Below are 22,454 nucleotides of genomic sequence, written 5' to 3' on the forward strand. Positions count from 1 at the left end.
CTACCATACGACAAGAATCGTTTGAAGAGTGCAAAAAAGATGTCTGTGGAAGCTGATCAAGAGCCACCGGTCGCCGAAGAGGTTCCTTCGCTACCTACTAGATTCGAAGTTGAGTTAGAATTTGTGCAGTCTTTGGCTAATATACCATATGTCACCTACCTTTTAACGCAACAGCAACAGTTGTGGAAGGATCCCAAATTTAAAAATTATTTAAAATACCTAGAGTATTGGTGTGAACCACCATACGCACTTTGTATTGTCTATCCAAACTGTCTTTTTGTGTTGAAATTGATCAATGGCTTTATGGAGAACTCTACGGTTAACGAAGATGGGCTGCTGGATGGCCTCGAAGACTTGCCCAAGGTACTACAAATGCAAGGTCCACAATGGATGAACGAAATGGTCGACAGATGGGTTTCATAAGGTGTCAAAGAGAAAGACTGGAATCAAATATAAAATCTTTCACTTTGAAAATTCTCGAAAAAAAAAGCGAGATAATAGTGTCGAAAATGCCTTTCATACTTCTAGCGTTACTATATGCTATTGAATACTGATGAACACTGTCTTGCTTTGCCAATAATGCGCTAGTGATGTAAAATAGAGATATTGTAGTGCTAGATAATTTTTTAAACTACTACTACTACTACTACTACTACTACTACTACTACTACTACTACCAAAAAAAAAGGTAAATGCCTTGGAAAGTTTCAAGAGCCCTCGCTAGGTACCCAGGGTCGTCTTAAGATAAACTTGAATACCTTTATATACTCTATACTTTTACGATGATCATTATTCTTCGGCGCCAGTGTGACACTTCTAGCTCTATATCACCCTCGACGAAGGATTTTTTTTCAATGGTATCAGGGAAGAAGAAGAAGATGAGATGATGAATCAACTAGAAGTAATGGTTTCTAATATCGATAGCTTACCCCAATCCATCCACTGATTGTCCTCTAATATGGCCGGCAAGAAGATTAAGGCTCATCCAAAGGAAGAGATGGTCCAAGATGATCGTTTACAAGCGATTGTTTTGACGGATTCCTTCGAAACAAGATTTATGCCCTTGAGTAACGATAAACCAAGATGTCTACTTCCATTGGCTAATGTACCTCTACTTGAATACACTCTAGAATTTCTAGCCAAGGCGCCTGTTAAGGAGGTATACCTGGTTTGTTCAGCACACGCAACACTGATTAGTGATTATATCGAAGCTTCCAAATGGAGTTTCCCCTGGTCACCATTTAAAGTGTTCACTATAATGTCACCGGAGGCAAGATCAGTAGGTGACGCTATGAGAGATTTAGACAACAAGGGTGTGATAGCAGGAGATTTTGTGTTGATGAGTGGTGATGCAGTGACCAATTTAGATTTTGATAAATTCTGGGATTTCCATAAGAGGATGCATGCAAAGGATAAAGATCATATTGTAACTACATGTTTGAGTAAAGCAACCCAATTTCACAGGACTAGAGCATTTGAACCAGCTTCTTTCATCCTAGATAAATCTGATAACAGATGTCTTTACTACCAAGAAATCCCATTGCCCAGTTCTAGAGTGAAAACCTCTGTAGAAATTGATCCAGATCTACTAGAAGGTGTAGACGAATTTGTTTTGAGAAATGACTTGATCGATTGTAGAATCGATATTTGCTCACCATTAGTACCCGCTATTTTCCAAGAGAATTTCGACTATCAAATGTTAAGGTCAGATTTTATTAAGGGTGTTTTATCCAGTGATTTACTGCGTAAACACGTATATGCCTACATTACAGAAGAGTACGCAGCTCGTGTGGAGAGTTGGCAATCTTACGATAGTATTTCACAAGATTTCATTGGCCGTTGGTGTTACCCACTAGTTTTAGACTCCAATTTAATGCCAGATCAAACTTATTCCTACGAATCAAATCATATCTACAAGGAGCAAGGTGTTGTATTGGCACAATCATGTAAGATTGGTAAATGCACTGCTATTGGTTCTCGTACTAAAATTGGTGAAAGTGCATTAGTGGAGAACTGTGTCATTGGCAGAAACTGTTATATCGGTTCAGGTGCAGTAATTAGAGACAGTCACATTTGGGACAATACGGTGATAGGTAACAACAGTGTCATCAACCATAGTATTGTTGCAAGTGGCACTAAATTGGGTACTAATGTTGTACTTAACGATGGATGTATCATAGGATTTAACGTCGTGATAGAAGATGGTAAGGAATTACCTCGTGGTGTGAGAGTTAATGGTACGCCAGTCAAAGACTCGGAAGATAATGCATTTGGTCTTTCCGATGAGGAAGATGAAGAAGAAACCCCTGAGAAGGATAATCCTGAAATCGCATTTGAATTATGTGGTACCAAGGGTCGTGGTTACATTTATGAAGATCCACTTTCCGAAGATGAACATGATTTACCGATTGGTGAGGAAATGGTCAGTGGATTGTCTCACCGTTTAGACGAAGTTTATTTGAGTGACAGTTCCATTTCTTCTGTCACTAAAAGTAAAAAGAAGCGTACAATGTCTACGAACAGTGCTTACACCGATAGAGAAGAAGATCCAACAGAGTTTGAAGATGAAGAAGATTTTGGTGTTGAAGGTGTTGCTACCGTAAAGAGAGCTATCGAAAACAACCACGATTTAGATACTGCTCTATTGGAATTAAACACATTGAGAATGAGTTTAAACGTTTCATATCATGAAGTGAGAACCGTTACAGTTGTTGCACTTTTGGATAGAGTTTATCATTTTATCGCTACCCAAACGTTAGGTCCAAAGGATGCAGCTAATAAGGTTTTCACACGCTGGGGTCCCATGTTCCGCAGAGAAGCTTTTGATCCTGATGAATACGTAGATTTAATGAACATTGTCATGGAACAAGTTGTTGAACAAGAATTGGAGAAAGGTGATTTAATTCTGTTCAGCGCTTTCAACGCTCTTTACGATAGCGATATACTAGAAGAGGAAATCATTTACGACTGGTGGTCTCACGTCTCGAAAGATCCAAAATTCGACGATATAAAGAAATTGGTAGCTAAATGGATCGAATGGTTGAAAGAAGCGGATGAAGAATCTTCCGGTGAGGAAGAGGAGGAAGAGGAGAGTGAAGAAGAAGAAGAAAATTAAGTAGGTGCTGAAGGTGACAAGTAGAAAGAAACTTTAAAAATGTTGTAAATATACAAAATACGCAATATTATAATATCTTAATATTATATTTTTTATGGTTCCCGCTAATCGGAAAAGGGTTACCCGCCCTCGGTTCTTGAACTGAGGCACCAAAAGTTAAAATGAATGGACGTTTCGTTGATCGTGGGAATGAAATCTAATAACTAACATAAAGAGATCCCAAGAGGTCTTAAAGGAGTGAGAGTTAGCGGTTTGAGGAGGAACTAAGTTTATCCAAATAAAAGGGAGAAACCTAGAGTGATTGTGAGAAGAATGCAAACTCTAAAGTGTGTTGTTGTAGGAGATGGTGCTGTGGGTAAAACGTGTCTTTTGATATCTTACACAACGAATCAGTTCCCAGCAGATTATGTACCAACGGTTTTTGATAACTATGCTGTTACTGTTATGATCGGTGATGAGCCATATACATTAGGTCTATTTGATACTGCAGGTCAAGAAGATTACGATAGGCTGAGACCACTTTCTTATCCATCAACCGACGTATTTTTAGTATGTTTCAGCGTTATATCCCCTCCATCATTCGAAAACGTTAAGGAGAAATGGTTCCCAGAAGTGCATCACCATTGTCCAGGAGTTCCATGTTTAATCGTTGGTACGCAGGTAGATCTTAGGGACGATAAAGTAATTATTGAAAAATTACAGAGGCAAAGATTGCGTCCAATTTCACAGGCAGAAGGTGAAAGACTTTCAAGAGAATTGAGAGCTGTTAAGTATGTTGAATGTTCTGCCTTGACTCAACGTGGATTGAAAAACGTTTTTGATGAGGCCATTGTGGCCGCATTGGAACCACCGGTAATTAAGAAATCCAAAAAATGTACTATTTTGTAGGAAACATAATTGGGTAGATGGATTTTTGTTTATTTGTTACAGAATTGAATTAAATTGAATTAAATTGAATTAAACTGAGTTGAATCGAATTATACAAAGCATAAGCTTATCATTATTAAACAAATGAAGTAAAAGTAAGATAAAATAGTAATGATCATAACAGTAATGATAAAAAAAAAAAATTGAAAGGAAAAAAAGAAAAAGCTGAAGGTAAAAATGTGAATGAATGCAAAGGGATTCGAGAAGAATCTTGGCTGTTGAAATTTATTTTGTCTTTTTATTTTTTATTTTTTATTTTTTTTTTTTTTTTTTTTTTTTTAAAAAAAACATATCTTTTTACTTAACAGACAATTCCACGGTCCCATACCTTACAGCAGCCATCCCAAGATATATGTTCATACTTTAAAAAAAAAGAAAATTTGATAGTTAAATCTTCAACAAAAATTCTTCAACAAAAATCTTGAAAGCTACAATGATACATCAGCTTCAAGTGAGCGGTGCTCATTGTCGTCTTATTTTTATTTTAAGCCGTATATGGAGTGATAACATTAGTATATCCATTTATGACAATAGTAATAAGTCTGACGCGAATATTAGACGCGAGTTCAATTCTCAATGGACGCTTTAGGAGAAAAAGAATGATATCTGTTCGAAACTCGCAAGGCTCCTTTACAATAATTAAAAGAGTCTTTCGTTCGATTCCCGAAATCGCATTTTCGCTTTTTTTTTTAATTTATTTTTTTTTCTTCGAAAAACTTTTTTTCCCACTGAGTGGCAATAAGAGAACTACTTAACGTTCTATAGTAGTATAATATTCATCAAGGGAGATCAGAATAGGAAGCTACAGAATTCTCCAATTGTCTTAAGTTTCAATGTCTCAGGTGTATAATAATTCTCATTCAGACACCCTTTTCCTTGGTGGTGAAAAGATTAGTGGTGATGACATTAGAAATCAAAATGTCTTAGCTGCTGCTGCAGTGGCTAATGTTGTTAAATCTTCATTGGGTCCAGTTGGATTAGACAAAATGCTTGTCGACGATATTGGTGATTTCACAGTTACAAATGATGGTGCAACGATTCTATCACTACTAGACGTACAGCATCCAGCGGGTAAAATTCTAGTTGAATTGGCCCAACAACAGGATCGTGAAATTGGTGATGGTACCACAAGTGTTGTTATTGTAGCTGCAGAATTATTAAGAAGAGCCAATGAACTAGTAAAGAATAAAATTCATCCTACCACAATCATCACAGGATTTAGACTCGCATTGAGAGAAGCTATTAGGTTTATTAATGAGGTTCTTTCCATTAGCGTTGACACTTTGGGTAAGAGTACTTTGGTTAATATTGCCAAGACTAGTATGTCATCCAAGATTATCGGTTCAGAATCAGAGTTTTTCAGTAATTTAGTGGTGGATGCTCTATTAGCCGTGAAAACTCAAAATTCGAAAAATGAAGTCAAATATCCAGTTAAGGCAGTTAATATTCTAAAGGCACATGGTAAGAGTGCTAAAGAGTCTGTTTTAGTACATGGATATGCACTAAACTGTACAGTCGCATCTCAAGCATGTCCCAAACGTATCGGAGGTGGTAACGTTAAAATTGCATGTCTTGATATAAATCTACAAAAGGCTCGTATGGCAATGGGTGTACAAATCAATATTGATGATCCTGAACAATTAGAACAAATTCGTAAGCGTGAGGCAGGAATCATTTTAGAAAGAGTCAAGAAAATTATTGATTCTGGCGCACAAGTTGTGTTAACTACAAAGGGTATTGATGATTTGTGTTTGAAGGAGTTTGTCGAAGCTAAGATAATGGCAGTAAGGCGCTGTAAGAAGGAAGATTTAAGAAGAATTGCTCGTGCAACCGGTGCTACTTTGATCAGTTCAATGTCGAACTTGGAAGGTGATGAAACTTTCGAAAGTAGCAGTTTAGGTACTTGTCAGGAAGTGGTGCAATCTAAATTTTCCGATGATGAATGTATTTTGATTAAAGGTACCTCTAAGCACTCTTCATCGTCGATTGTGCTCCGTGGTCCTAACGATTACTCGCTTGATGAAATGGAACGTTCTATTCACGATTCACTCTCAGTTGTCAAGAGAACCTTAGAAAGTGGTAATGTGGTCCCAGGTGGTGGTTGTGTGGAAACCGCCTTGAACATCTATTTGGATAATTTTGCAACAACAGTGGGATCTCGTGAACAATTAGCAATTGCTGAATTTGCACAAGCTCTAACAGTTATCCCAAAGACTCTAGCCGTCAATGCTGCAAAGGACTCAAGCGAACTGATCGCTAAACTAAGAGCTTATCACGCTGCAAGTCAAATGGCTAAACTAGATGACCATAAAAGACGTAATTACAAAAATTACGGTTTAGATTTAATCAAGGGTAAGATAGTCGACGAAGTATCATCTGGTGTTCTAGAACCAACTATAAGCAAAGTTAAATCTTTGAAATCTGCATTGGAAGCATGCGTCGCTATCCTAAGAATCGACACCATGATTGCAGTAGACCCAGAGCCACCTAAGGAGGATCCTCACGGACACTGAACTCCGGTTCCGTGCTCACTGATATGAGATATACCTCCTTCCCTGTATAATAATAATAATAAGAATAAGAGCCTCTTTTTTTTTTTTTTTTTTGCCATGGCAACTAACTACCAAGACTTTTTACCAGCAGGAGGGTGCGGTGAGTAATTCCGGCTTCCTTTCTAAGACGCCTGCCTACAACTCCGGTTGAGTGATAATATCGTAGTATGTATATCAAGAACAGAGATTATGATCAAGTCAAATAAACTTCATTCTCATCCCATTTTTCTCTTCATGGATAATACTATCCGGTCATAAATGCGAAAATAATTTTGCTCTGTGTATTCTACTCTTGTCTCGTCTAATCCACGTCATTCCAGTCAATCATCTTGTTTTTCGTTTCCCACTGATTTACTGACACCATTTTTTATTTTTTTTTTATTATTATCACCAACTGATGTCGTTTATGAAGTCGGAAGCTCGTTTAAGATTTCATGAGCCTACCGAACTCATCAGGTGGTAGCTAAACGAGAAGGGGAGTTTGAGTCTTAAAAGATCAACAAGCTCATGGCATTCCATTAATGGATTAATATACAAGAAGCTATTAGATATTTATTCATTCGATATAGGACAAGCTGGTATCTCTCGACAGGCGAAGTTTAGTTTTTGTATTTCTTTGGACAGGTGCCGGAATGGCCTTAGAGGCTATAATATTAGGTTTATTCATTCGCTAGAGTTATCGAGAGTTTTCTAAAATCAATGATAAAGGATAAAATGGATAGGAAAAGTGTATTAAAAAAACGAGAGAAAGTAGTTGAATTAATAGAAATCGACGGCAAGAAAGTTAGTATAACGTCAACTGGTAAAAGAAAATTTCATAATAAATCAAAGAATGGCTGTGATAACTGCAAGAGGAGGAGGGTTAAATGTGATGAAGGGAAGCCCCTATGTCGCAAATGTGTTAACATGAAGCTGGATTGTGTCTACACACCCGCACAACCAAAAAAGAGAAGAGAATCTACGGTAGTGAAATATGTTACGAGAAGAGCTGCCAGTGGTCAAGAAGAAAGGGTGCCCGCAAGCGAACTTGCCGATCATTCGAGTGACGATTCTAGTTGTGATAGTAGTCGTTCTGCTTCTAGGGCTCCAAACCCTACACCTGAAGAAATCACACAGACAGATTTGCAGGAGAGAAGGATATTTGAAGGAATGCCAGCAAAGGCACCTCCGACTTCTACTCCACAGCAGCTTCCACAACCTCAGCAATTACCACAGGTTCCGCAGCAGTTACTGCAGCGGCAGCAGACACATAAGAATATAGGGTCTCCAGACAAGACGTTCTCCACGACAAACGGTTCTCGGGGTATGCTTGATGGACTACTATTACCACCATTAGGATCTGAAAGTTCACATTTGAATCAGCAGCAGCAGCAGCAGCAGCTACAACAACAGCTACTTTTATTGCCGCAGTTGATGACACTGTCGAATTCTGAAAAATATGCTGCTTTTGAAATGCCAAATAGTCCACCTTTGCAACCTGCTGGAATGAATATTACCAATAGTATTGGTAGTATATTTTCTCCAAATCGTTTCCAGCAACAGCAACAGCAACAACAACAACAGCAGCAGCAGCAGCAGCAGCAGCAGCAGCAGCAGCAGCCTCCTGCTCAACCGCCAACTCTGCCTTCATTTCAAGCTGAATCAATTGCTCAACTCAACAAGGCAAGCATCAATTTAAAGGCAATGGGTATGTTTCCCACGGCGGGTATTGGAGGTGTAACTTACGATTTTCAAGAATTACTGGGTATCAAATATCCTGGTAATTCTCAAGCTTCAAAGGCATCTAATGCTGAGGAAGCCCTGGCGAATATGCAAGAGCAACAAGAACAGGCAACTAAGGGCGACGGTGATGGAAATGGAAATGAGGAGACAACTGCAAATAATGACAATGAACATAGTGCTGTGCACATGCTTGCAACTCCAAGTTTACCGAATAATCCAACAATTTCACCAGCTGCACCAATAACTCCCATGACGAAAACGTCGATTAATGCTGCGGCCGCCACATCATCTCCATCGGTTACTGCTGTACCAGGTACAACTGCTACTCTAGCAGGAGCTGGTAGGACGGATCAACATCCTGCACAGGAACAGGTTTCTTCGCGTAATGATTCTAGTGATGGATACGTAGCTAACCTTTTACAGTTATCTCGCGAAGGAAATTTAAACTTGATAGATTTGAAATTGTTCCATCATTATTGCACAAAAGTCTGGCCATCGATTACGGCTGCAGGGATTTCAGGTCGTGAAGTGTGGAGTACAGAGATTCCTGAACTTGCATTTGAACACCCATTTTTAATGCATTCACTGCTGGCATTTAGTGCGACACATTTATCACGTACAGAATCAGGTTTGGAACCTTACGTTTCATGCCACAGGTTGGACGCTCTTAGATTGTTAAGGCAAGCCGTTCTACAAATTTCTGAAGATAATACAGATGCCCTAGTGGCAAGTGCGCTAATCTTAATAATGGATTCACTGGCAAATGCATCGAACCAAGGTACAACAAATCCAAGTTCGATGTCACCATCAGCGTGGATTTTCCATGTTAAAGGTGCTGCTACAATTTTAACGGCGGTTTGGCCACTAACTGAAAGATCAAGATTTTACAACTTAATTTCTGTGGATCTTAGCGATTTAGGTGACGTTATAAACCAGGAATCGGCCACGATTTCTGAATTGGTTTGCTTTGACGAAAGTATTGCTGATCTTTATCCGGTGGAAATTGATTCACCATATCTCATCACATTGGCCTACTTGGATAAATTACAAAGGGAAAAAAATCAATCGGATTTCATACTAAGGGTCTTTGCATTTCCAGCACTGCTGGACAAGACCTTTTTAGCGCTACTTATGACAGGTGACGCTGGTGCGATGAGAATTATGAGAAGTTACTACAAATTACTGAGAGGATTTACTACAGAGATGAAGGACAAGATTTGGTTCTTGGAAGGTGTATCTCAAGTGTTGCCACAAGATGTCGATGAGTACAGTGGTGGTGGTGGTATGCACATGATGTTAGACTTCCTTGGTGGTGGATTACCATCAATGACTACTACAAATCTTTCGGAATTTATGTGAACTGGGATCGGTAACCCGGCTATTTGGAACTTTCCAGAATGGAAACGGCTGAACATGGAAGAGAGCTCGTTATAGAATATATATAAGAATATTTAAAGGTAATAAATAATATTTGATGTTCTGATCATGCTGAGGTAGAAAAGTGTAGCAACAGGGGTGTTATTAGTGTTAAAAAATGGTCGTTCATAATCCTAACAATTGGCATTGGGTTGATAAAAACTGTATTGGATGGGCTCGTGAATATTTTGGCGAAAAATTGACAAAATTGAATACAGGTGATGTTAATGGTAAATTTGCAGAAATTGCTTCTGTGAGTTCAGTAGAAGGTGATTGTGAAGTTAACCAACGTAAGGGTAAAGCTATTTCGCTTTTCGATTTGAAAGTTGTCCTTTTAATCAAGGGACACGTTGAAGATTTACCATTTGATGGTAGTATTAACGTCCCTGAAGTGGCATTTGACAGTGAAGAATCCGACTATCAATTCGAAATTTCCATCTACAAGGAAACCACCAAATTAAACGAAGTCAAACCAGTTATCAGAGAGAAATTGTTACCACAATTAAGAACAGTTTTCCAAAATTTTGGTAAGGATCTGTTGGCAGTTCATGCAAGTGATATTCAAGTTCCTGAATCTCAAGTTAAATCTAAATTCACAAGAGCAAATGCATCAACAACATCATCGTCGTCAGCAACGCCAGCATCAACTCCAAAACCAGCACCAACAACCGCTACGAAATCTTCAGCCCCAACTACAAGTGGTGCTAACCGTTCATCATTGCATTTAGAGCCTACTTTTAACGTGCCTGCAATTGAACTGTACCGTACATTTTTATACAAGCCACTTATCATGGCTTGGTCAAGGGGTTCATTACAAAGTGCAACACCAGGTGATCAATTGAAAACTGGTGATCAATTCGATTTATTTGGTGGTAACGTCACAAGTAAATTATTGGAATGTAAGGAACCCACCAGATTGGTATTTGAATGGAGATTGAAGGAATGGAGTGAAAAGGTTGTTTCTAAATTAGTGATGGAATTTCATGAGTCTCAAGAGTACCATGAGACTAAATTGCAAGTTAGTTGGTCAGGTATACCTGTCGGTGAAGAGGATCGTGTCAGAGGTAATTTTGAAGAGTACTATGTAAGATCTATCAAACTGACCTTTGGGTTCGGTGCAGTCCTATAAATTATGCTAATTATGCTAATTTTTTTACTTTTTTTTTTTCCCAGTCACTCATTATAGTATATTATAGAATCGTCATTAAACATATTTTGTTATTATCTACTTTCCATTAATACGTATCCTAACTTGAAGTTTCGGCCCTTATCGATTTTAAGTCATTCGTAGTCAATGGTGCTTCTCCTTCATCGTCCTCTTCTTTAACTGGTTTTTTATTTCCTTCTTGATGAATCACTGTTTCTTCAGCACACGATTCATTCCATTCTTTCAATTCCTTTGCATGTTCCCTTTCAATTGCAAAGTTAACGGCCTCCAAAACATTTTCGCATGTTTTCTTTGGGGTATACCTTGGTGTAACGCCATCCTTGTAAACACCTGTCTTGACGAGGATGGAGTACCAAGTTGAGTCATGAGAATTAGCAAATCTAATATCAGATTCCGGTGTATCACCGACAAAATATACTGTTGAAGCTGGTGGTAATTCCAAAACTAAATCACCGGGTCTTTCACCACTATCATTACCCCAATCTGCTTCATCTTCTTCCGAATCGGAATCACCAAAAGGCGTTTCCTTATTTTCACCTTCATCTGGATCTTCTAATTTTAAGTTTTCAACATGTTCAGAGAGTGTTTCTCTTCTCCAATTTGATAGCACTTTTTCAGCAAATCTAAATGTACCTCTCTGTGGTTTACCAAATCTAGTAACCTGTAGTTCTTTACCAGTATGCTCTTCATATAAAGCTGCAATCGAAACCTGCAATGCACCCATACCATATCTACAAAGACCATAATCGGTTGCCCAAACAAAATCACTATGAGCAAAATAAAGCCCTGGGCCTTGATCATAAGTTGGGCTAATTGTTCCCATAACACCTTTTTCACTCATCAATAGTTCCAAGATAATTTGTTGATCGGCGGCCCAGTTTCTTGAATCTGCAAACACTAATATTGCTTGAATATTAATTTTTGAGAAATCTACATCCTTAGCGATGTTCCTCTCCTCTTCATTTAGCACGTAGTAAGGGGTAACGCTAGGCTTCCACTTCATAACATCTAATGGAATGTAAACGTTCTTAAATCCGTATCCTTCAGCAACCTTCCTGCAAGAATCCAAGACACCCCCTACAACTAGAACATTTTCATAGACATCAACCAAATCTTTCATTGGGGTATGACCTTGGATCACTTGATCCTCTGTAACGGTAATACCTAAACGTTTGCTCAAATCTCTACAACGTGCCTTTTCTGACCTACCACCACCATTGGTAATGAAGATGTAGGGAACTTTGATGTTGTATTTATTATGGCCATTCAACATACGTAAAGCTTCAGGCCCCTGAGGAATAGTTTCAGGACCTTTGACCAAAACACCATCAATGTCAAATGCAAAAGCATAAGATGCGACCCTTTCGTGATTGACCACAGACTTCCTATGACGAACTGGTATAGAACTTTTACGACTACGTGAGCCTTTATGTCCACCGCTTGTCACACTACCATGACGAGAAACTTTCGAAGATGAACCTTCGGGATGCAATGGAGTCACTGCTGACCATTGATCACTCAAAGACAAAGAAGAGACACGTTTCTTACGTGGCATTGGTTGAAATTCTTGGGGATTATTATTCTCAAGAAAAGATTTCCTTCTTGGTTGTGGTTGTTGTTGTTCACCAACTTTCGATTTTGGTTCTTCATCCTCTACTGGGAAAGAAACTGGACTGCCCATACCTGAAGGTCCTGTCTCCTTAGCCGCAGAGACACCAGCCTTCTTTGAAGAAGACTGGCTCATTTTATTTAATTTTTGACTCAATTTGTCTGCCATTATCCTGTAGAGCTTAAATGTATAAATCAGCTGACCTCACTGTCCTTGTCTATTCCTGTGTACTAAAAGTTTATTATACTTTGTATAAGCACATCCAGGAAGGGAGACACATAATCTTCATAATACAGTTTTTCTTTTCCCTTATATACCCACGATGCATTTACAAATCCCCCCCTAAAAATATAAATACCGAGACGCAGCGGTATGATAGATTGTTATGGAACCGCTGTAACGTAGAAGAGAGAAGATGTCCGATGACGCCATTCTTTGCTTAATCTTGGTCTTACTAGAATCGAATCATGTGGAACCAGCTGGAACTTTTGTTTGCTTTTAAGCTTATTGTTCTCCAAGGGGCAGCAGGAGAGAAGAATAGAAAAAAAAAAAAAAAAAAAAAGGGGAGGGTTACTCTTTTAGTATCGGGAATTGCGGTGGTGTGCGTATGTTTTGTGTACAGTTCGTTACTCTTCTTCCAAATTACAAGGGGCCCTTTGCGTTTCTCTCCCTCCCACTTCTCGGCGGCAAAGTTTTACAGGTGGAGGCGAAGGGCAGTTGGAAGAATCTCTATTGTGATGGGAAAGCCCCGCGGGTTTCAGCCTCCTCGGAGTACAGAAGCGAGGGGCTCGAACGCGTCGCCTATAGTAACGAACGAGACATCGGGCCTACGACCAGTCATATGATTAGCAGGGAGAGAACCAGTAATTATGGTTTTCGCAAGGTAAAGAAAGTATCCCTGCTATGTAAGGGCTACAAAATTCCGGTTTATCACTCCTTGACTAGGCAAAGCTAGGCCCATGGACAAGTTGGAATGTTCGATTTAAAGAATTTTCTCCCAGCCTATATCACTCATGTATCAGGGGAGTTTCTCTATTGTTAAGGGAAGTATGTCGATTCATGCACGGTAGATACGCGGCTATTCTGCGCCATTTTCTACCGCCTGTTACTAGATCGACGTCTTCTTTTTGTTTGTTTTAACCCCGCCTCCCCCTTCGTTCGAAACTACCTTCCCATCTGTCCCTCTCTTTCTCTCCCCGTATGATTCACATGCACTCGAAGATAACCCCGCGAATATATGTCATGTTGGAACATGGCTGTACCGACATACGTAATATATTTACATAATGGCATGATGTTCTGATGCGGTAAAAGTTGCCTGCACGGTTCCCCTTATCCGGATTGATTCTGTCAATGGAGTGCCTACTATTTACTTGTCAGGGGTAGCTATATAAAGGAGGTGGGGAAGAAAAGAACGAACCGAAAAATTTCGTTCCTCTCTTCCTTACACCTACATGTCAAGAAATAGCCGCTGACACGAGAATACGAGAAGTTTCAGTGCACATATACGTATACATATATATATATATATATTGATTGCTACTGTTAATAGAGACTTGTGAAGGTTCTTCATCTTTGATCAAATCTTCCTTGCCTCCAAAGTGTGTTTTTCTTTTTGTATTTTTTTGTCCCGATATTTTACATCAACTCTGGTTAGTTGATGCGCTGCTGCATATAACACATTTGGTTTTACTTTTCCAACTAGTTGATTTGGCTGGCTGGTACGATCTTAAAAAGAGAGGGTTGTTAATATTCTTCCTTTTTACCTACAAGTTTATTTTTGATTTAGTCCGAATAACAAATAATCGGGAATCCGCGTTTCGGATTTTAATAAAGTGGGGTTGAGGGGACAGGTCAGAAGCCCACTAGAAAAGAAAGATATTACGAATAGCATTATTGTTATTATTAAGTTTAATACGTATTTTTGATTGGTATTCAAACGTCAAGTATGGAGATGAACGAGCTGATAGATCGCAGTAGTGATGAGAAAGAAATTACTACAACTATTGCTAGTTCAGCAACAAGTGTTACAGGGGAAGATTTAACGCTAAGTGACCAAAAGCCTATTAGCAATAATAATAATAATAATAATAATAATAATACGGAAAATCATAGTATGAATTCGAGAGTGAATAAACAGTTCAACAGGTTACCGGAAAATTTAAGGCTTAACGGTAGAACACCAAGTGGTAAACCAAGACTATTTGTCTGTCAAGTTTGCACAAGGGCATTTGCTAGACAAGAGCATTTGACGAGGCATGAAAGGTCACATACAAAGGAAAAGCCTTATTGTTGTGGTATCTGTAATAGAAAATTTAGTAGAAGGGATCTACTTTTAAGGCATGCTCATAAGATCCATGGCGGTAACTATGGTGATACTATTATTAAACAGAATAATGTTAAGGAAAATAGTAATAATCGGGTTAGTAAAGGTAGGCGAAGTGGATCTGTTACAGCTGCAAATGCTGCAAATGCTGTAAATACTGCAAATGTTGCTGCAACAATGACACCAAATCTTTCACATCCATCGTCTCTGCCACCGATTAGAGGACGTAGAGCTTCTTATAGTGCACAATCTGGGAATTATGTGGCGCCTGCTCAGAATGAACAATGGCATAAAGCTGATAGGGTCAAGTTTTCAACACCCGAGTTATTGCCAATTAATATGATGGATGATGATTTATCAAATAATGCGACAAAATCAAATAATTTTGACGGTATTGGTGATGATGGTAATTGTAATGGTAATGGTTTTATGGAAAGTATCGCACCTTTAGAACTAAACGCGCCCTGGGAATTTAACATGTTAGACTCTAATGATTGGATTTATGAATACAATAATCAAAATGTGACAACTTCCGGATCCGCAACGGCGGCGGGTGGGCCCACCCCTGGTGATTCTCCAAATAGTTCAAGTGTAGATCCTAGCAATTCTAGTATTCGCCTTGGAAATTTTCCGCAAAGTTCTGGTGAACTACGCCGTGAGACTATTGATAACAGTTATTTTGAAAATAACAAATCGAGAAAATTATCTTGGGCCATTAATGAAGAGGATGGTAGATTGCAAGTGAAATCTCTATTCATGAATCGAAATAATAGTGCACCTCTACCAAGACCAATCCGTAATGTGACAAAGAATATTGGTTCACCAAGTAGGTCATCGATAAGCGGTAGTGGAGCTTTAGGGGTACGTGATTCTTTAACCGGATCAACTGCTTCTGCAACAACACAAACAACGACTGCAACGACCGCAGCAACAACAACAACAACAACAACTGCAGAAACAGAAGATGATTGGCTCCCTATGGCTAATCATACTGATAGCGTTTCATCATCAGTGGCGCCTTTGCATACGATTGATGGGAACTCAAACACGGGCGCCTTGCTGGAACAGTTCAATCGTTTAGAATTCAATGATAATGGTATGGGAGATTTGTCAGAGTTCACAAAGGATGTACAAACGATATTCGGTCATTATATTCAGGATGAACAATCTGATGTTTACAATATTCCTCATCAATTTCCTTTATCATCTAGTAATGATGAAAATTTAACGGATCCTACGATGGGATCAACAAATCAAACTTCAACGAGTGCTAATGATAATTATACTTTTTATGGTTTGGACTACTTGACACTTTCCAATATTTCGAGAGCATCACCTCCAAATAATCTCAATTCTGAAGATTTACCATCGTCTAAATTGTTCACACATGAATTACGTCAAATTTGTCTACATTCTTTGAGATATTATAGTAATCATTGCAATGGTGTTTTAGGTTCAGATCCAGTTTTCATCTCTAAGGATCTCATTCTACCTAGTTGCAGTGAATTAAATGGATATTCGTCGTATTTTCAGAAATATTTTAACCCGCATACGGCTTTTATTCATCCTGATTTTTTCCAATTAGATTTACCATCTTTGATGAATTATATCAATGAAGGTGATACGAATGATGAAGAAGATTCACAGTATCTACAATATTCAAACATTGCGTGTTTACCCCTCTTTGTGGCTACCGTTGGATCCATTTATAAATCAGGTTGTAACTCGAGAACTATGGAACTTTACGAGATTAGCCGCCGTGTTCTTCATGTGTACTTGGAGAGACGTAAACAACAACAGAGACAACAATCTGCTGGTGAAACCCCGATGGAGGGAGTACGTTATGAAAATCGTCAACGAATTTGGTTGATACAATCTTTGATTTTAAGCATCACCTTTGCACTATTTGCAGATTATTTGGAAAGAATGGACTCTGGAATGATTAAACGTCAAGTGAGTGCTATTTGCTCCATCATCAAGGGTAATTTCTTGAAAATTATCTCTATCGATTGTCATGAATTTTTTTCCAGCTACAAAGATTTAACCTTCGATAATCCCTGTGATTATGTTTTCTTTGAATCCAAAATCAGATGTACATTAATGGTTTACAAAATTTGCCAATTTCTCAAAATTTTCTATCGAGTTGGATCTAAGCTTTTCCTCAATGAAAAGGACTTGGATCCTGTTTGTATTCCTGATGATGAATCTACTTGGCTGAATAGTTCGTTATTGGTCCCCAGCAAGTCCACGAAGAAAAAATATACTGTAGACTTCCAAAAATTTTATCACAGTTTCACTTTCAACAATACTGGTATGCATTCAATTCCCGAATGCTTGACCACGGCTATGTTGTACTATGAATTCAATGAAATTAATTTTTCCCCATTCCATGTATTTTTAACAAGAATCGATACCAAAAAATTGGAACTCAATCAGACACAGCTTTCACAGATAGATTCAGATCCAAATATCGTTACAGCTCATGATATTTTAAATTCTGATAGTATCACTTTGAGGAATTGTCTAATGTCAATGGTTTTTCTCACTAAGATTGACGTTACATTCGGTTCTAAAATCTGGAACGGTAAATTAAGGGAACTGTTTACTTCATTTTTGGATCCATCATCCATTAACATTTTAACAAAAGGTTCTTATAGTCTCTTAACAGATTTCCTAGTGGCATTGAATTTTTCCATTAAAAATGTGTCCCATTTCCTTACTCTTAACGAAAATGGTACTGCTATCGAATTGGATAAGACAAACATGTCTCTGTTCAACTGTCAAGGTTTTTACTGTAATTTTCTCATTTTGATTAAATTCATCCTCGATTTCGAATGCACTCCAAATTTTAAGTTACTGTGCATCTTCACAGAGCTAAAGAAATTAGCAAATAATCTATTGATCCCCAAGTATTCTAACCTGTATCCAATGGAATTTGCTAAATTTCAAGATGTTTCATTGACCAATACTTATTTGCAGCACCATCCAAAATCGGATGCATCAGCCAAGTTTTCCACAATCAATGCTCATAAATTGGAAAAGTTGATTAATAACGTTTTGGTACATGCATTTAATGATGCATCTTTCCTTAACATGTCTGAGCAACCTACCAACGAATTCCTATTCAATAATAACCATCCGACTTATTACCCCTATGCATCACCAACAACTACAGCCTTTAACTATGAAGAAATTCAATTCAAAAGTCCTTCTTCTCCAACTTCTAATGATAATGATTTCTTACCTTCTAAATCATCAGTTGATCTACTTCGTTATCAAAATAACAACAGCGACAACAACGCGAACGATAATGTCGGCGGGAGTGTTAACTCAAACAACGATGAAGGTAATCTTTCCAAACAAGGATTTGCAGAAAGGTATCAACTCTCGGATAAATATATTGTCATTGCCAAATGTTTTTTCACCCACATTAGAGAAATATATGCCCATTGTCACATCTTTAAAAAAATGATTGCAGATTTCCAACAATTAGAGGATTGTATTGATGAGAAAAGACGAAAATCAAATATGTTTAAAATGAGTCGAGAAGATGGTTCCAACGCTACTATGGCGAAAAATGCTTCATCTAATAGCACCGTTACCATGACAAAAAATCACAGCTCAGGAGATTTAATTAACAAATTTTTGCAAACACAAGTTTGATTATTTATAAGTTCGCATTTTTTTTCATACATGTATATGATATTGGCTTTTGCTGATTTGTTTCTTGTGCTCGTTTATTATTATCATTACAATTATAGTAACGAATATTATTTTTACTATTACTCTTAGTTGTTGATATCAAAACACGCCCTATTTTTTTTCCGCAAATTATTGTGAGGAAGAGGGTGGATTGCAAAGAGTAGAAAAAATTAAAGAATAAATTCAAGGTCCCTATTTTGTTATTAGTATTTTTATCGTATTTACTACCCGTCGCCCTTGTACTGTACATAGTGTAAAAATAACAACTTTTTTATGTTAATGACTTCATGCTGCAGTGATTCCAATAATCCCGCCCCTCATAAAATCGTCTCCCCGTTTTATAAAAAATTAATCGAACCCAGAATTTCCATTGATTAAAGTTTGGATTAACCATTCTTTCGATTCCACATGAAAATTCGGAGATGTTTGTCCACCATTAACAAATTCTCCCCAAATTCTTCCCTTGATTTCTTCTAAAATTTCATTTGGAAGCCCATTGTCCCCATTGATGTAAATAATTATTTTGGAATTGTCTTGTCCTAGCAAAATAGTATTAGTAAAATTCGTTAAAACATTTAAATTCTGGATTGTCGCAAAATTTCCAATTTTACTAGAAATTTGGAATGTCGTTTTGACACCCAAACAAGCTAGTATGAATCTTATGAATTGATCCAGTCCTGAATGACCAAAAATTATGACGACGTAGTCGGATAAAACGTGATAATTATGTCCAATTTGATCCTTGAGTAATGCATTTTGCAAAAGCAGGAGGTAAAATTGGAAAATATCGTTGGATTTAATTATACCAGATTGATCTTCACTTCGTGAGTTTAATCTAAAACTTTCACCTGAAGGTAAAAGATATTGGTGTATGTTCTTCGTGCATAATTTACCATCGGAGACGCACCGTTCCACAAATTTCCAATGTAAAGTGGGCCATCCTAACGCCAAAGTTTCCAGATATTTTAAGCTTCGAAGATGTTTTGTAGAAAGAAGACACCCAAACCTAAGGTTTTCTGATTTTATATTGGATTTCCAGCCCAAATTCAACGTATATTTCTCAATATGTTGGTCTCTCTCCTCTAAAAATTCAAAATCAAATAAGTCGGGGAACCCTGCATCAACGATTCTCCCACCTAATGAACCTATCACTTCTGAAAGCTCATATTTCTCCTCATTAAGACCAGACAATATGAACAAACAGTCTTTAAAGATCCCTGGATCCTGGGAATTGAATAGTTTCCTTTTCAAGCCAGGCGATTCCAATTTAGAAGATAATTCAATTATACCATTTTTACCAACAGAATCCACGCTATCATTGGATTCATCATCAGAATCCTCTTTGTATGTCAGTCTACCCGTTGCTCCTGAATCAAGTCTGGCCTTCCTAGGGGATAAACTGGTGATGCTTTTCCTGCCACGAATTGGATGTTGCAGGAACTTGAAGGCTTTGGCTCTGGTATGTGAACCTTCCTCCAATATTACTTTTGGTCTTTTGGCCCATTCGTTTAAATCTAAACTAATCGATGAAAGCGGTACCACAGAGGTTTTTTTCCCTAGTTTTCCAGAAACATTCCGTTTCTTGAGATGAATGGTATCGTAACCGCGAATGCACCTTATCACAATGGGGTCTTGAGTTCTACGTTCCAATGCTATCACTTTATGAACTCTGCCATGCCAATTAACCGTATCACCAACCCTGATGTCCAGGTAATATATATCATCGTTCTTTGTCAATGATTGCCCAGTTTCGAAGACGACCCAGCAACCATCTGCCTTCTCATCGTATGAAATCAGGCGGCCAGGGTAAAAACAGTAGTTGAGATTGTACTGACACCAAACTGCATCCTCGAATTTGATATCTTTCTTAGATAAAAAATCTTCCTCCCTTTTCCTAACATCTTGAGGGAAGTCTCTAATTTTTTCCAACCAACTTTCAGATGGAACTTCATTTCCAGAACGAAGTTCTGTTAAGGCTGATTTTTCACCATCAATCTGAGGACTAGTATCTGGTGTTTGCACCTGAACTTGATGACCGTGGTCTGTATCTCCACGTCGTAACTTTTTTTTCGGATGATTTCTGCACCTCTCGTCTAATTCTCCTTCTTCTCCCTCTTCTTCTTCTTCTTCTTCTTCCTCTTCTTGCACAATGGTTGGTCTAGTTCTTCCACTTCTTTTCCAAGTTTTTTTAGTGATCTCTTGTGATTCTTCAAATGAACCATCTGCGATTCTTCTGAATGACTCCTGTTCTTTCCTCTTTTCCTGTGAACCCTGTTCTTCTAGTTCAGGTAAGTCTTGGGTAAGGTCATTTTCACTAATTACAATAGCTGTGTTTTTATCTGCATTCTCTTCCGCCCCTGGCTCGATATCAAAGTTGGGAAATAATTCTGGCTTACCTGAGATCTGCAGTAAGACCTTTCCCTGATTATCTCTTTCTTGCTCCGAATCATTTCTGGACACTGAAGGTACACTGTATCTTGGAGAACTGGACCTTGATTCGACATCAATAATATCCCTTGACTTGGAGGCGGGGCTTGTTCCCAGAACTTCGGTGATAGCACCAACACCACTGAATCTGCCTGGTTCAGAAGGGATTTCTTGCGTGTTTCCATCCATATTACGTTCAGGAGATCGAACAATTTGCGTCGGTGACTCCATTTCGTTCTTCTTGTGATCCACTGGAGTCTCTTGAGCGTTGAAAGAAGCGACGACTTGAGTTTGTGTTTCATTAGCCTGTGAGAGACTCGTTTGGGTATTTTGAAATTCGCTATTCATCTCATCTTTTTGCGTTTCTCCGGTGGGTATTATCTGAGTAGATTTGTTACTATTTTCTTGATCATTTTTATTGGACCTGAAGACCCATTGTACAGATATATCACCGTCAGTGGTATCATTTACACGAGTTTCTTCATGGCACATATTCTCATCGTTGGTTTTATTCCCCATGAAAACATCAGGATCTTTTTCATTTGAGGAAATTTTGGTATGTTCATGGTAATCGTTATCTGGTCTCTGTATTGTATCGTTATCATGATGAAAACTTTCGACTTCCTGAATTCCTTGAGTCTGTAGTTTTTCCTGAGATTGAGTTCCTTGGCCAAAAAATTTCAATCTATTCGTATGTTCATAATCTGTTTGTGACTCTAGAGTTTTTCCCTCTCTGCTCGCATTCAAATTATACTGAATATCTGCTTCTGTCACCTCTAGAGAAGGTTCATCATCAACACTATGTAGATTTCTCACATATTCGGTACTAGATGATTTTTTATTACTCTTGAGTCGAAGAGGAGAATGATCCCGCCGTTGAGAAACCGGAGTATCTTGTGTCACTGAAGATTCAAACTGAGCTAGAAGTCTTTTCTGCTTGGGAGTCCTATTGTTTCGAAAGAAATCTGCAATCTTGTCTAGATCAGGTGTCCTTTTATTAAGCCTTAGAGGTGATTGCGGCAAATGTTCGATCTCATCTCCCTTGGATTCTTTACTAAATACATCCATATCACGATTTTTATCAACCAGAGGTGAAGAATAATAATCGCCACTATTTTCATTAACATTGTCATTGGAGAAGACTTTTCCATTCCCTATAGATCTCGTATTATCTCTACTCCCATCAGTCGCGTGTGGGACATCATTGGAGATCATTAGATGATCAGCGATGGGAGTCTCTTGCATAGCTGGATCCTTCATAGAATTTTCAACAGAATCATTACTCTGTATTATTCCATTAGACATTACACGTCAGTCAAGTACCGGAGAATTTCTTATGGGTTTCCATTAGTTAGTATTCGATAATTTAGTCGGTTGATTTGATCTTCTCTTTCCATGTTCGCTTCCTCGTAGAGCACAAAATGATTTACTTACGACGACACACTGACACCAACGTTGAATAATGTATAAAAATAAAAAGGATCAAATTT

The 22,454-nt window shown here is 38.2% G+C and overlaps 9 protein-coding genes across 9 annotated transcripts; 7 read left to right on the forward strand and 2 right to left on the reverse strand.

The window, feature by feature from the left end:
* Positions 1-39: 39 nt before the first annotated feature.
* On the forward strand, positions 40-423 carry SOH1 (mediator complex subunit SOH1; the record flags this gene model as incomplete). The annotated part of the gene is made up of 1 exon (XM_002494724.1): positions 40-423. One exon carries the CDS (start codon positions 40-42, stop codon positions 421-423), a length of 384 nt encoding a protein of 127 aa, XP_002494769.1.
* Positions 424-958: 535 nt separating this feature from the next.
* Positions 959-3,115, forward strand: GCD6 (translation initiation factor eIF2B catalytic subunit epsilon; the record flags this gene model as incomplete). The annotated part of the gene is made up of 1 exon (XM_002494725.1): positions 959-3,115. One exon carries the CDS (start codon positions 959-961, stop codon positions 3,113-3,115), a length of 2,157 nt encoding a protein of 718 aa, XP_002494770.1.
* A 312-nt stretch (positions 3,116-3,427) lies between these two features.
* Positions 3,428-4,003, forward strand: CDC42 (Rho family GTPase CDC42; the record flags this gene model as incomplete). The annotated part of the gene is made up of 1 exon (XM_002494726.1): positions 3,428-4,003. One exon carries the CDS (start codon positions 3,428-3,430, stop codon positions 4,001-4,003), a length of 576 nt encoding a protein of 191 aa, XP_002494771.1.
* An 872-nt stretch (positions 4,004-4,875) lies between these two features.
* Positions 4,876-6,555, forward strand: TCP1 (chaperonin-containing T-complex alpha subunit TCP1; the record flags this gene model as incomplete). The annotated part of the gene is made up of 1 exon (XM_002494727.1): positions 4,876-6,555. The coding sequence occupies one exon, from the start codon at positions 4,876-4,878 to the stop codon at positions 6,553-6,555; it is 1,680 nt and encodes a 559-aa protein (XP_002494772.1).
* Positions 6,556-7,293: 738 nt separating this feature from the next.
* On the forward strand, positions 7,294-9,675 carry UPC2 (Upc2p; the record flags this gene model as incomplete). The annotated part of the gene is made up of 1 exon (XM_002494728.1): positions 7,294-9,675. The coding sequence occupies one exon, from the start codon at positions 7,294-7,296 to the stop codon at positions 9,673-9,675; it is 2,382 nt and encodes a 793-aa protein (XP_002494773.1).
* A 175-nt stretch (positions 9,676-9,850) lies between these two features.
* On the forward strand, positions 9,851-10,861 carry AHA1 (Aha1p; the record flags this gene model as incomplete). Its single annotated transcript, XM_002494729.1, has 1 exon — positions 9,851-10,861. One exon carries the CDS (start codon positions 9,851-9,853, stop codon positions 10,859-10,861), a length of 1,011 nt encoding a protein of 336 aa, XP_002494774.1.
* Positions 10,862-10,979: 118 nt separating this feature from the next.
* Positions 10,980-12,677, reverse strand: ZYRO0A09394g (uncharacterized protein; the record flags this gene model as incomplete). The annotated part of the gene is made up of 1 exon (XM_002494730.1): positions 10,980-12,677. One exon carries the CDS (start codon positions 12,675-12,677, stop codon positions 10,980-10,982), a length of 1,698 nt encoding a protein of 565 aa, XP_002494775.1.
* A 1,780-nt stretch (positions 12,678-14,457) lies between these two features.
* ADR1 (DNA-binding transcription factor ADR1) lies at positions 14,458-18,498 on the forward strand (the record flags this gene model as incomplete). Its single annotated transcript, XM_002494731.1, has 1 exon — positions 14,458-18,498. The coding sequence occupies one exon, from the start codon at positions 14,458-14,460 to the stop codon at positions 18,496-18,498; it is 4,041 nt and encodes a 1,346-aa protein (XP_002494776.1).
* A 387-nt stretch (positions 18,499-18,885) lies between these two features.
* On the reverse strand, positions 18,886-22,269 carry RAD9 (chromatin-binding protein RAD9; the record flags this gene model as incomplete). Its single annotated transcript, XM_002494732.1, has 1 exon — positions 18,886-22,269. The coding sequence occupies one exon, from the start codon at positions 22,267-22,269 to the stop codon at positions 18,886-18,888; it is 3,384 nt and encodes a 1,127-aa protein (XP_002494777.1).
* Positions 22,270-22,454: the final 185 nt, after the last annotated feature.

This window comes from Zygosaccharomyces rouxii, assembly GCF_000026365.1.
Source record: "Zygosaccharomyces rouxii strain CBS732 chromosome A complete sequence".
NCBI lineage: Eukaryota > Fungi > Ascomycota > Saccharomycetes > Saccharomycetales > Saccharomycetaceae > Zygosaccharomyces > Zygosaccharomyces rouxii.